The sequence below is a fragment of the Saccoglossus kowalevskii genome, chromosome 4, assembly GCF_978046115.1.
Source record: "Saccoglossus kowalevskii chromosome 4, keSacKowa6.1, whole genome shotgun sequence".
Lineage (NCBI taxonomy): Eukaryota > Metazoa > Hemichordata > Enteropneusta > Harrimaniidae > Saccoglossus > Saccoglossus kowalevskii.
Window position 1 is genome coordinate 44408221 of NC_140644.1, and position 14301 is coordinate 44422521.

The 14301-nt window shown below is 49.1% G+C and overlaps 1 protein-coding gene and 1 long non-coding RNA gene across 3 annotated transcripts in view; both read left to right on the forward strand.

Moving 5' to 3' along the window:
- Positions 1-14301, forward strand: part of LOC100371746 (armadillo-like helical domain-containing protein 3) — a 99971-nt gene that overhangs the window by 82965 nt on the left and 2705 nt on the right. For both annotated transcript variants that reach the window (XM_085498173.1, XM_085498174.1), the window contains exons 24-25: positions 13791-13869; positions 14132-14248. In XM_085498173.1, coding sequence (XP_085354299.1) covers positions 13791-13869; positions 14132-14248 — 196 coding nt within the window. The remainder of the gene's footprint in view (positions 1-13790; positions 13870-14131; positions 14249-14301) is intronic.
- LOC146747418 (uncharacterized) lies at positions 11666-12691 on the forward strand. The gene is made up of 2 exons (XR_014929235.1): positions 11666-12022; positions 12518-12691. It is a non-coding gene; the product is annotated as an uncharacterized LOC146747418 (long non-coding RNA).

The following is a 14301-nucleotide window of genomic DNA, read 5'->3' on the forward strand; positions in this document are numbered from 1 at the left end:
TGTGTACGGTCAGTCAGCCCTGTGTACAGTTCTCTGTGTACAGTCAGTCAGCCCTGTGTACAGTTCTCTGTGTACAGTCAGTCAGCCCTGTGTGCAGTCGGTCAGCCTTGTGTACAGTTCTCTGTGTACGGTCAGTCAGCCCTGTGTACAGTTCTCTGTGTACAGTCAGTCAGCCCTGTGTACGGTTCTCTGTGTACAGTCAGTCAGCCCTGTGTACAGTTCTCTGTGTACAGTCAGTCAGCCCTGTCTACAGTTCTCTGTGTACAGTCGGTCAGCCCTGTGTACAGTTCTCTGTGTACAGTCGGTCAGCCTTGTGTACAGTTCTCTGTGTACGGTCAGTCAGCCCTGTGTACAGTTCTCTGTGTACGGTCAGTCAGCCCTGTGTACAGTTCTCTGTGTACAGTCAGTCAGCCCTGTGTACAGTTCTCTGTGTACAGTCAGTCAGCCCTGTGTGCAGTCGGTCAGCCTTGTGTACAGTTCTCTGTGTACGGTCAGTCAGCCCTGTGTACAGTTCTCTGTGTACAGTCAGTCAGCCCTGTGTACAGTTCTCTGTGTACAGTCAGTCAGCCCTGTGTACAGTTCTCTGTGTACAGTCAGTCAGCCCTGTGTGCAGTCGGTCAGCCTTGTGTACAGTTCTCTGTGTACGGTCAGTCAGCCCTGTGTACAGTTCTCTGTGTACAGTCAGTCAGCCCTGTGTGCAGTCGGTCAGCCCTGTGTACAGTTCTCTGTGTACAGTCAGTCAGCCCTGTGTACAGTTCTCTGTGTACGGTCAGTCAGCCCTGTGTACAGTTCTCTGTGTACAGTCAGTCAGCCCTGTGTACAGTTCTCTGTGTACAGTCAGTCAGCCCTGTGTACAGTTCTCTGTGTACAGTCAGTCAGCCCTGTGTGCAGTCGGTCAGCTCTGTGTACAGTTCTCTGTGTGCAGTCAGTCAGCCCTGTGTACAGTTCTCTGTGTACAGTCGGTCAGCCTTGTGTACAGTTCTCTGTGTACAGTCAGTCAGCACTGTGTACAGTTCTCTGTGTACAGTCGGTCAGCCCTGTGTACAGTTCTCTGTGTACAGTCGGTCAGCCCTGTGTACAGTTCTCTGTGTACAGTCAGTCAGCCCTGTGTACAGTTCTCTGTGTACAGTCGGTCAGCCTTGTGTACAGTTCTCTGTGTACAGTCAGTCAGCCCTGTGTACAGTTCTCTGTGTACAGTCGGTCAGCCTTGTGTACAGTCAGCCCTGTGTACAGTTCTCTGTGTACAGTCGGTCAGCCTTGTGTACAGTTCTCTGTGTACAGTCAGTCAGCCCTGTGTACAGTTCTCTGTGTACAGTCGGTCAGCCCTGTGTACAGTTCTCTGTGTACGATCAGTCAGCCCTGTGTACAGTTCTCTGTGTACAGTCAGTCAGCCCTGTGTGCAGTTCTCTGTGTACAGTCAGTCAGCCTTGTGTACAGTCGGTCAGCCCTGTGTGCAGTTCTCTGTGTACAGTCAGTCAGCCTTGTGTACAGTCAGCCCTGTGTGCAGTTCTCTGTGTACAGTCAGTCATCCCTGTGTACAGTTCTCTGTGTACAGTCAGTCAGCCCTGTGTACTGTTCTCTGTGTACAGTCAGTCAGCCCTGTGTGCAGTTCTCTGTGTACAGTCAGTCAGCCTTGTGTACAGTCAGCCCTGTGTACAGTTCTCTGTGTACGGTCAGTCAACCCTGTGTACAGTCAGTCAGCCCTGTGTACAGTTCTCTGTGTACAGTCAGTCAGCCCTGTGTGCAGTCGGTCAGCCCTGTGTACAGTTCTCTGTGTACAGTCAGTCAGCCCTGTGTACAGTTCTCTGTGTACGGTCAGTCAGCCCTGTGTACAGTTCTCTGTGTACAGTCAGTCAGCCCTGTGTACAGTTCTCTGTGTACAGTCAGTCAGCCCTGTGTACAGTTCTCTGTGTACAGTCAGTCAGCCCTGTGTGCAGTCGGTCAGCTCTGTGTACAGTTCTCTGTGTGCAGTCAGTCAGCCCTGTGTACAGTTCTCTGTGTGCAGTCAGTCAGCCCTGTGTACAGTTCTCTGTGTACAGTCGGTCAGCCTTGTGTACAGTTCTCTGTGTACAGTCAGTCAGCACTGTGTACAGTTCTCTGTGTACAGTCGGTCAGCCTTGTGTACAGTCAGCCCTGTGTACAGTTCTCTGTGTACAGTCGGTCAGCCTTGTGTACAGTTCTCTGTGTACAGTCAGTCAGCCCTGTGTACAGTTCTCTGTGTACAGTCGGTCAGCCCTGTGTACAGTTCTCTGTGTACGGTCAGTCAGCCCTGTGTACAGTTCTCTGTGTACAGTCGGTCAGCCCTGTGTACAGTTCTCTGTGTACGGTCAGTCAGCCCTGTGTACAGTTCTCTGTGTACAGTCAGTCAGCCCTGTGTACAGTTCTCTGTGTACAGTCAGTCAGCCCTGTGTGCAGTCGGTCAGCCTTGTGTACAGTTCTCTGTGTACGGTCAGTCAGCCCTGTGTACAGTTCTCTGTGTACAGTCAGTCAGCCCTGTGTACGGTTCTCTGTGTACAGTCAGTCAGCCCTGTGTACAGTTCTCTGTGTACAGTCAGTCAGCCCTGTGTGCAGTCGGTCAGCCCTGTGTACAGTTCTCTGTGTGCAGTCAGTCAGCCCTGTGTGCAGTTCTCTGTGTACAGTCAGTCAGCCTTGTGTACAGTCGGTCAGCCCTGTGTACAGTTCTCTGTGTACAGTCGGTCAGCCCTGTGTGCAGTTCTCTGTGTACAGTCAGTCAGCCTTGTGTACAGTCAGCCCTGTGTGCAGTTCTCTGTGTACAGTCAGTCAGCCCTGTGTACAGTTCTCTGTGTACAGTCAGTCAGCCCTGTGTACTGTTCTCTGTGTACAGTCAGTCAGCCCTGTGTACAGTTCTCTGTGTACAGTCGGTCAGCCCTGTGTACAGTTCTCTGTGTACAGTCGGTCAGCCCTGTGTACAGTTCTCTGTGTACAGTCAGTCAGCCCTGTGTGCAGTCGGTCAGCCTTGTGTACAGTTCTCTGTGTACGGTCAGTCAGCCCTGTGTACAGTTCTCTGTGTACGGTCAGTCAGCCCTGTGTACAGTTTTCTGTGTACAGTCAGTCAGCCCTGTGTACAGTTCTCTGTGTACAGTCAGTCAGCCCTGTGTGCAGTCGGTCAGCCTTGTGTACAGTTCTCTGTGTACGGTCAGTCAGCCCTGTGTACAGTTCTCTGTGTACAGTCAGTCAGCCCTGTGTACAGTTCTCTGTGTACAGTCAGTCAGCCTTGTGTACAGTTCTCTGTGTACAGTCAGTCAGCCCTGTGTAAAGTTCTCTGTGTACAGTCAGTCAGCCCTGTGTACAATTCTCTGTGTACAGTCAGTCAGCCTTGTGTACAGTTCTCTGTGTACGGTCAGTCAGCCCTGTGTACAGTTCTCTGTGTACAGTCAGTCAGCCCTGTGTACAGTTCTCTGTGTACAGTCAGTCAGCCTTGTGTACAGTTCTCTGTGTACAGTCAGTCAGCCCTGTGTAAAGTTCTCTGTGTACAGTCAGTCAGCCAGCCCTGTGTACAATTCTCTGTGTACAGTCAGTCAGCCAGCCCTGTGTACAGTCAGTCAGCCCTGTGTAAAGTTCTCTGTGTACGGTCAGTCAGCCCTGTGTACAGTTCTCTGTGTACAGTCAGTCAGCCCTGTGTACAGTTCTCTGTGTACAGTCAGTCAGCCCTGAGTAAAGTTCTCTGTGTACAGTCAGTCAGCCCTGAGTAAAGTTCTCTGTGTACAGTCAGTCAGCCCTGTGTACGGTTCTCTGTGTACAGTCAGTCAGCCCTGTGTACAGTTCTCTGTGTACAGTCAGTCAGCCCTGTGTGCAGTCGGTCAGCCCTGTGTACAGTTCTCTGTGTGCAGTCAGTCAGCCCTGTGTGCAGTTCTCTGTGTACAGTCAGTCAGCCTTGTGTACAGTCGGTCAGCCCTGTGTACAGTTCTCTGTGTACAGTCGGTCAGCCCTGTGTGCAGTTCTCTGTGTACAGTCAGTCAGCCTTGTGTACAGTCAGCCCTGTGTGCAGTTCTCTGTGTACAGTCAGTCAGCCCTGTGTACAGTTCTCTGTGTACAGTCAGTCAGCCCTGTGTACTGTTCTCTGTGTACAGTCAGTCAGCCCTGTGTACAGTTCTCTGTGTACAGTCGGTCAGCCCTGTGTACAGTTCTCTGTGTACAGTCGGTCAGCCCTGTGTACAGTTCTCTGTGTACAGTCAGTCAGCCCTGTGTGCAGTCGGTCAGCCTTGTGTACAGTTCTCTGTGTACGGTCAGTCAGCCCTGTGTACAGTTCTCTGTGTACGGTCAGTCAGCCCTGTGTACAGTTTTCTGTGTACAGTCAGTCAGCCCTGTGTACAGTTCTCTGTGTACAGTCAGTCAGCCCTGTGTGCAGTCGGTCAGCCTTGTGTACAGTTCTCTGTGTACGGTCAGTCAGCCCTGTGTACAGTTCTCTGTGTACAGTCAGTCAGCCCTGTGTACAGTTCTCTGTGTACAGTCAGTCAGCCTTGTGTACAGTTCTCTGTGTACAGTCAGTCAGCCCTGTGTAAAGTTCTCTGTGTACAGTCAGTCAGCCCTGTGTACAATTCTCTGTGTACAGTCAGTCAGCCTTGTGTACAGTTCTCTGTGTACGGTCAGTCAGCCCTGTGTACAGTTCTCTGTGTACAGTCAGTCAGCCCTGTGTACAGTTCTCTGTGTACAGTCAGTCAGCCTTGTGTACAGTTCTCTGTGTACAGTCAGTCAGCCCTGTGTAAAGTTCTCTGTGTACAGTCAGTCAGCCAGCCCTGTGTACAATTCTCTGTGTACAGTCAGTCAGCCAGCCCTGTGTACAGTCAGTCAGCCCTGTGTAAAGTTCTCTGTGTACGGTCAGTCAGCCCTGTGTACAGTTCTCTGTGTACAGTCAGTCAGCCCTGTGTACAGTTCTCTGTGTACAGTCAGTCAGCCCTGAGTAAAGTTCTCTGTGTACAGTCAGTCAGCCCTGAGTAAAGTTCTCTGTGTACAGTCAGTCAGCCAGCCCTGTGTACAGTCAGTCAGCCCTGTGTAAAGTTCTCTGTGTACGGTCAGTCAGCCCTGTGTACAGTTCTCTGTGTACAGTCAGTCAGCCCTGTGTACAATTCTCTGTGTACAGTCGGTCAGCCCTGTGTACAGTCAGTCAGCCTTGTGTACAGTTCTCTGTGTACAGTCAGTCAGCCCTGTGTACAGTTCTCTGTGTACAGTCAGTCAGTCAGCCCTGTGTACAGTTCTCTGTGTACAGTCAGTCAGCCCTGTGTACAGTCTGTCAGCCTTGTGTACAGTTCTTTGTGTACAGTCAGTCAGCCCTGTGTACAGTTCTCTGTGTACAGTCAGTCAGCCCTGTGTACAGTTCTCTGTGTACAGTCAGTCAGCCCTGTGTACAGTTCTCTGTGTACAGTCAGTCAGCCCTGTGTACAGTTCTCTGTGTAGTCAGTCAGCCAGCCCTGTGTACAGTTCTCTGTGTACAGTCAGTCAGCCAGCCCTGTGTACAGTTCTCTGTGTACAGTAAGTCAGTCAGCCCTGTGTACAGTTCTCTGTGTACAGTTCTCTGTGTACAGTCAGTCAGCCCTGTGTACAGTTCTCTGTGTACAGTCAGTCAGCCAGCCCTGTGTACAGTTCTCTGTGTACAGTCAGTCAGCCTTGTGTACAGTTCTCTGTGTACAGTCAGTCAGCCCTGTGTAAAGTTCTCTGTGTACAGTCAGTCAGCCCTGTGTACAGTTCTCTGTGTACAGTCAGTCAGCCAGCCCTGTGTACAGTCAGTCAGCCCTGTGTACAGTTCTCTGTGTACAGTCAGTCAGCCCTGTGTACAGTTCTCTGTGTACAGTCAGTCAGCCCTGTGTACTGTTCTCTGTGTACAGTCAGTCAGCCCTGTGTGCAGTTCTCTGTGTACAGTCAGTCAGCCTTGTGTACAGTCAGCCCTGTGTACAGTTCTCTGTGTACAGTCAGTCAGCCCTGTGTACAGTTCTCTGTGTACAGTCGGTCAGCCCTGTGTACAGTTCTCTGTGTACAGTCGGTCAGCCCTGTGTACAGTTCTCTGTGTACAGTCGGTCAGCCCTGTGTACAGTTCTCTGTGTACAGTCAGTCAGCCCTGTGTACAGTTCTCTGTGTACAGTCAGTCAGCCCTGTGTACAGTTCTCTGTGTACAGTCAGTCAGCCCTGTGTACAGTTCTCTGTGTACAGTCGGTCAGCCCTGTGTACAGTTCTCTGTGTACAGTCGGTCAGCCCTGTGTACAGTTCTCTGTGTACAGTCAGTCAGCCCTGTGTACAGTTCTCTGTGTACAGTCGGTCAGCCCTGTGTACAGTTCTCTGTGTACAGTCGGTCAGCCTTGTGTACAGTTCTCTGTGTACAGTCAGTCAGCCCTGTGTACAGTTCTCTGTGTACGGTCAGTCAGCCCTGTGTACAGTTCTCTGTGTACAGTCAGTCAGCCCTGTGTGCAGTCGGTCAGCCTTGTGTACAGTTCTCTGTGTACAGTCAGTCAGCCCTGTGTACAGTTCTCTGTGTACGGTCAGTCAGCCCTGTGTACAGTTCTCTGTGTACAGTCAGTCAGCCCTGTGTACAGTTCTCTGTGTACGGTCAGTCAGCCCTGTGTACAGTTCTCTGTGTACAGTCAGTCAGCCCTGTGTACAGTCAGTCAGCCCTGTGTACAGTTCTCTGTGTACAGTCAGTCAGCCCTGTGTGCAGTCGGTCAGCCCTGTGTACAGTTCTCTGTGTACAGTCAGTCAGCCCTGTGTACAGTTCTCTGTGTACGGTCAGTCAGCCTTGTGTACAGTTCTCTGTGTACAGTCAGTCAGCCCTGTGTACAGTTCTCTGTGTAGTCAGTCAGCCCTGTGTACAGTTCTCTGTGTACAGTCAGTCAGCCCTGTGTACAGTTCTCTGTGTACAGTCGGTCAGCCTTGTGTACAGTTCTCTGTGTACAGTCAGTCAGCCCTGTGTACAGTTCTCTGTGTACAGTCGGTCAGCCTTGTGTACAGTCAGCCCTGTGTACAGTTCTCTGTGTACAGTCGGTCAGCCTTGTGTACAGTTCTCTGTGTACAGTCAGTCAGCCCTGTGTACAGTTCTCTGTGTACAGTCGGTCAGCCCTGTGTACAGTTCTCTTGTGTACAGTCTGTCAGCCCTGTGTGCAGTCGGTCAGCCTTGTGTACAGTTCTCTGTGTACAGTCAGTCAGCCCTGTGTACAGTTCTCTGTGTACAGTCAGTCAGCCCTGTGTACAGTTCTCTGTGTACAGTCAGTCAGCCCTGTGTGCAGTCGGTCAGCCCTGTGTACAGTTCTCTGTGTACAGTCAGTCAGCCCTGTGTACAGTTCTCTGTGTACGGTCAGTCAGCCCTGTGTACAGTTCTCTGTGTACAGTCAGTCAGCCCTGTGTACAGTTCTCTGTGTACAGTCAGTCAGCCCTGTGTACAGTTCTCTGTGTACAGTCAGTCAGCCCTGTGTGCAGTCGGTCAGCCCTGTGTACAGTTCTCTGTGTACAGTCAGTCAGCCCTGTGTGCAGTTCTCTGTGTACAGTCAGTCAGCCTTGTGTACAGTCAGACCTGTGTACAGTTCTCTGTGTACAGTCAGTCAGCCCTGTGTACAGTTCTCTGTGTACAGTCGGTCAGCCTTGTGTACAGTTCTCTGTGTACAGTCGGTCAGCCCTGTGTACAGTTCTCTGTGTACAGTCAGTCAGCCCTGTGTACAGTTCTCTGTGTACAGTCGGTCAGCCCTGTGTACAGTCGGTCAGCCCTGTGTGCAGTCGGTCAGCCCTGTGTGCAGTTCTCTGTGTACAGTCGGTCAGCCCTGTGTACAGTTCTCTGTGTACAGTCAGTCAGCCCTGTGTGCAGTCGGTCAGCCCTGTGTACAGTTCTCTGTGTACAGTCAGTCAGCCCTGTGTACAGTTCTCTGTGTACGGTCAGTCAGCCCTGTGTACGGTTCTCTGTGTACAGTCAGTCAGCCCTGTGTACAGTTCTCTGTGTACAGTCAGTCAGCCCTGTGTGCAGTCGGTCAGCCCTGTGTACAGTTCTCTGTGTGCAGTCAGTCAGCCCTGTGTGCAGTCGGTCAGCCCTGTGTACAGTTCTCTGTGTACAGTCGGTCAGCCCTGTGTGCAGTTCTCTGTGTACAGTCAGTCAGCCTTGTGTACAGTCAGCCCTGTGTGCAGTTCTCTGTGTACAGTCAGTCAGCCCTGTGTACTGTTCTCTGTGTACAGTCAGTCAGCCCTGTGTACAGTTCTCTGTGTACAGTCAGTCAGCCCTGTGTGCAGTTCTCTGTGTACAGTCAGTCAGCCTTGTGTACAGTCAGCCCTGTGTACAGTTCTCTGTGTACAGTCAGTCAGCCCTGTGTACAGTTCTCTGTGTACATTCGGTCAGCCCTGTGTACAGTTCTCTGTGTACAGTCAGTCAGCCCTGTGTACAGTTCTCTGTGTACAGTCAGTCAGCCCTGTGTGCAGTCGGTCAGCCTTGTGTACAGTTCTCTGTGTACGGTCAGTCAGCCCTGTGTACAGTTCTCTGTGTACAGTCAGTCAGCCCTGTGTACAGTTCTCTGTGTACAGTCAGTCAGCCCTGTGTACAGTTCTCTGTGTACAGTCAGTCAGCCCTGTGTACAGTTCTCTGTACAGTCAGTCAGCCCTGTGTGCAGTCGGTCAGCCTTGTGTACAGTTCTCTGTGTACGGTCAGTCAGCCCTGTGTACAGTTCTCTGTGTACAGTCAGTCAGCCCTGTGTACAGTTCTCTGTGTACAGTCAGTGAGCCTTGTGTACAGTTCTCTGTGTACAGTCAGTCAGCCCTGTGTAAAGTTCTCTGTGTACAGTCAGTCAGCCCTGTGTGCAGTCGGTCAGCCCTGTGTACAGTTCTCTGTGTACAGTCAGTCAGCCCTGTGTACAGTTCTCTGTGTACAGTCGGTCAGCCTTGTGTACAGTTCTCTGTGTACAGTCAGTCAGCCCTGTGTACTGTCAGCCCTGTGTACAGTTCTCTGTGTACAGTCGGTCAGCCTTGTGTACAGTTCTCTGTGTACAGTCAGTCAGCCCTGTGTACAGTTCTCTGTGTACAGTCGGTCAGCCCTGTGTTCAGTTCTCTGTGTACAGTCAGTCAGCCCTGTGTGCAGTCGGTCAGCCTTGTGTACAGTTCTCTGTGTACAGTCAGTCAGCCCTGTGTACAGTTCTCTGTGTACAGTCAGTCAGCCCTGTGTGCAGTCGGTCAGCCCTGTGTACAGTTCTCTGTGTACAGTCAGTCAGCCCTGTGTACAGTTCTCTGTGTACGGTCAGTCAGCCCTGTGTACAGTTCTCTGTGTACAGTCAGTCAGCCCTGTGTACAGTTCTCTGTGTACAGTCAGTCAGCCCTGTGTACAGTTCTCTGTGTACAGTCAGTCAGCCCTGTGTGCAGTCGGTCAGCCCTGTGTACAGTTCTCTGTGTGCAGTCAGTCAGCCCTGTGTGCAGTTCTCTGTGTACAGTCAGTCAGCCTTGTGTACAGTCAGCCCTGTGTACAGTTCTCTGTGTACAGTCAGTCAGCCCTGTGTACAGTTCTCTGTGTACAGTCGGTCAGCCTTGTGTACAGTTCTCTGTGTACAGTCAGTCAGCCCTGTGTACAGTTCTCTGTGTACAGTCGGTCAGCCCTGTGTACAGTTCTCTGTGTACAGTCAGTCAGCCCTGTGTACAGTCGGTCAGCCCTGTGTGCAGTCGGTCAGCCCTGTGTGCAGTTCTCTGTGTACAGTCGGTCAGCCCTGTGTACAGTTCTCTGTGTACAGTCAGTCAGCCCTGTGTGCAGTCGGTCAGCCCTGTGTACAGTTCTCTGTGTACAGTCAGTCAGCCCTGTGTACAGTTCTCTGTGTACGGTCAGTCAGCCCTGTGTACAGTTCTCTGTGTACAGTCAGTCAGCCCTGTGTGCAGTCGGTCAGCCCTGTGTACAGTTCTCTGTGTGCAGTCAGTCAGCCCTGTGTGCAGTCGGTCAGCCCTGTGTACAGTTCTCTGTGTACAGTCGGTCAGCCCTGTGTGCAGTTCTCTGTGTACAGTCAGTCAGCCTTGTGTACAGTCAGCCCTGTGTGCAGTTCTCTGTGTACAGTCAGTCAGCCCTGTGTACTGTTCTCTGTGTACAGTCAGTCAGCCCTGTGTACAGTTCTCTGTGTACAGTCAGTCAGCCCTGTGTGCAGTTCTCTGTGTACAGTCAGTCAGCCTTGTGTACAGTCAGCCCTGTGTACAGTTCTCTGTGTACAGTCAGTCAGCCCTGTGTACAGTTCTCTGTGTACATTCGGTCAGCCCTGTGTACAGTTCTCTGTGTACAGTCAGTCAGCCCTGTGTACAGTTCTCTGTGTACAGTCGGTCAGCCTTGTGTACAGTTCTCTGTGTACGGTCAGTCAGCCCTGTGTACAGTTCTCTGTGTACAGTCAGTCAGCCCTGTGTACAGTTCTCTGTGTACAGTCAGTCAGCCCTGTGTACAGTTCTCTGTGTACAGTCAGTCAGCCCTGTGTGCAGTCGGTCAGCCTTGTGTACAGTTCTCTGTGTACGGTCAGTCAGCCCTGTGTACAGTTCTCTGTGTACAGTCAGTCAGCCCTGTGTACAGTTCTCTGTGTACAGTCAGTGAGCCTTGTGTACAGTTCTCTGTGTACAGTCAGTCAGCCCTGTGTAAAGTTCTCTGTGTACAGTCAGTCAGCCCTGTGTACAGTTCTCTGTGTACAGTCAGTCAGCCAGCCCTGTGTACAGTCAGTCAGCCCTGTGTAAAGTTCTCTGTGTACGGTCAGTCAGCCCTGTGTACAGTTCTCTGTGTACAGTCAGTCAGCCCTGTGTACAATTCTCTGTGTACAGTCGGTCAGCCCTGTGTACAGTCAGTCAGCCTTGTGTACAGTTCTCTGTGTACAGTCAGTCAGCCAGCCCTGTGTACGGTCAGTCAGCCCTGTGTACAGTTCTCTGTGTACAGTCAGTCAGCCCTGTGTACAGTTCTCTGTGTAGTCAGTCAGCCAGCCCTGTGTACAGTTCTCTGTGTAGTCAGTCAGCCAGCCCTGTGTACAGTTCTCTGTGTACAGTCAGTCAGTCAGCCCTGTGTACAGTTCTCTGTGTACAGTCAGTCAGCCCTGTGTACAGTTCTCTGTGTACAGTTCTCTGTGTACAGTCAGTCAGCCCTGTGTACAGTTCTCTGTGTACAGTCAGTCAGCCCTGTGTGCAGTCGGTCAGCCTTGTGTACAGTTCTCTGTGTACGGTCAGTCAGCCCTGTGTACAGTTCTCTGTGTACAGTCAGTCAGCCCTGTGTACAGTTCTCTGTGTACAGTCAGTCAGCCCTGTGTACAGTTCTCTGTGTACAGTCAGTCAGCCCTGTGTGCAGTCGGTCAGCCTTGTGTACAGTTCTCTGTGTACGGTCAGTCAGCCCTGTGTACAGTTCTCTGTGTACGGTCAGTCAGCCCTGTGTACAGTTCTCTGTGTACAGTCAGTCAGCCCTGTGTACAGTTCTCTGTGTACAGTCAGTCAGCCAGCCCTGTGTACAGTCAGTCAGCACTGTGTAAAGTTCTCTGTGTACGGTCAGTCAGCCCTGTGTACAGTTCTCTGTGTACAGTCAGTCAGCCCTGTGTACAATTCTCTGTGTACAGTCTGTCAGCCCTGTGTACAGTCAGTCAGCCTTGTGTACAGTTCTCTGTGTACAGTCAGTCAGCCAGCCCTGTGTACGGTCAGTCAGCCCTGTGTACAGTTCTCTGTGTACAGTCAGTCAGCCCTGTGTACAGTTCTCTGTCAATCTGATTAAAATCTGATGTAGTGTACGGGCTTTAATTATTTTGGCTATAAACTTATTTTAATTTTATTTTTTATTACTTTTGTTATTAATGCCCTTTTATTTTATTTTATTTTATTATTTTACTTTGATTTTGATTTTGTGAGTTTTTTAATTCCGCCCTACCTACATCTGAGCCGATGCCTATGTAACGAGATTTCAACGAGACCCACTATCGACGATTTTAGTCAACGAATCACAGACCTCCTTCTATAGCGCACATGATGACGTCACCGGGCGGAGTCGGGTGGCAAACACTCAAATAAAATGGCGGATTATACCGACGTTAGCGATTGAGAATAACACGGCTTTACGGTAAGTTTATTATTGTCAAATGCAACTAAAGTAATTTTTATGTTAATATTGTGGCTCGAATGATTCGACTTTAGATCATTATTTTGCATAGTTATTCTGGGAGTGACGATTTTGTTTCCACCGTTTCGACCGAACACCAGTGTCTTTTTCCAGTCGCCTGCCCTGGAGACGGGTGATGTTTTGTTGAAGATCGGGCCAACATCGTCTACGGTATTGAAGCCGTAGCTGTAAATATTCATCAAATTGTATCAACATTTTGTACATTATACAATAACTCTTTATTAAAGTAATTGAGCTGATTTGAACTGGAATAAAATATTTTTTATTTGGAACACATCGCAATTGATCAGGAAATATTTGTTTGCTCCAATTGTCTGCGTCGATGCTGTGGGCCGGTGACCGTTATACAATTTAAAATCAGTTTGCATTGTTTACTATAGCTGTTTACAGTGTTCTAATCATTACGATTTATTTATTTTTTTGCTTCCATTCTAGATAATTATGCTCAGTGATGTAAAATTGAAGCGATGACTGAAGGAACGAACCTTGGCTGGCGAAGATGTATCTGGAAGTGTACACATTTGTTGGAAGTGAAAAAAATATTCAATGTAATGACAAAAATTGTAAAATGCTGAGGAATTTCTTTTGCAAATAAAAATATACTAGCAATTTTCTATTAATGGTTTATTCAAGTGGGCAAAATATAATGTACAGAAAGATTGCCCGTAGAGTATCGCTACACTGAAAAGTAAGCAACCGACAGCCTGTATAAAAGGGGGGCTGTGATTGGCTGTTACTTACGCGAGATTTGAACGGGACTTACATAGGCGTCGGATCAGATGTAGGGAGGGCAGAATTTAAAAAAAATCACAAAATCAAAGTAAAATAATAAAATAAAAGGGCATTAATAACAAAAGTAATAAAAAATAAAATTAAAATAAGTTTATAGCCAAAATAATTAAAGCCCGTACACTACATCAGATTTTAATCAGATTGAGTTCTCTGTGTACAGTCGGTCAGCCCTGTGTACAGTCAGTCAGCCTTGTGTACAGTTCTCTGTGTACAGTCAGTCAGCCCTGTGTACAGTTCTCTGTGTACAGTCAGTCAGCCCTGTGTACAGTTCTCTGTGTACAGTCAGTCAGCCCTGTGTACAGTCAGTCAGCCCTGTGTACAGTTCTCTGTGTACAGTCAGTCAGCCAGCCCTGTGTACAGTTCTCTGTGTAGTCAGTCAGCCAGCCCTGTGTACAGTTCTCTGTGTACAGTTCTCTGTGTACAGTCAGTCAGCCAGCCCTGTGTACAGTTCTCTGTGTACAGTCAGTCAGTCAGCCCTGTGTACAGTTCTCTGTGTACAGTCAGTCAGCCCTGTGTACAGTTCTCTGTGTACAGTCAGTCAGCCCTGTGTACAGTTCTCTGTGTACAGTCAGTCAGCCCTGTGTACAGTCAGTCAGCCCTGTGTACAGTTCTCTGTGTACAGTCAGTCAGCCAGCCCTGTGTACAGTTCTCTGTGTAGTCAGTCAGCCAGCCCTGTGTACAGTTCTCTGTGTACAGTCAGTCAGCCAGCCCTGTGTACAGTTCTCTGTGTACAGTCAGTCAGCCAGCCCTGTGTACAGTTCTCTGTGTACAGTCAGTCAGCCCTGTGTACAGTTCTCTGTGTACACCCTAATATAGGTGCTTGCTACCTGTTTTGATTTGCAATGCCATTTGGTTGAATTAGAACAAAGTAATTAAGGTGCAATATCACAGTTTTTACTGTTGTCATATTTTTCAGGGCTATTATTAATCATTTTACTCCCAAGATAGATTCTTGGACTGCAGCTAACCATCTTTCTTCACTGACTGCTGAACAGGTTAGTAGTATACTACATGTATGTTAAGTTGTGCATATTGAATGCCTACTAAGCATTTAATACATAATATACTTGAATGGCAGGAGACATTTGTATGTTGTTGCACACAATTAGACAGTATATATCTGAGAAATAACACTAAAAATTGCATTTAAATCAAATGGTAAAACAATGCATTCGTAACCCACAATACTCAAGTAGATTACTTACTAAATTCTCCTGTAGATATACAACTTTAATAAGCATGCCATTGTCTTGACAGGTTTTAGATGTTGTTCGGAGTAACTACGATACACTCACTTTAAAATTACAAGATAATTTAGATCAGTATGAGAGATACTCAGAGAAGCCAACAGAAACAGCATTCTTTACATATTTGGTAAGTTTCTCATCCATTTTATGCCGGATTGAACAAAGAAGTAACATTGAAAT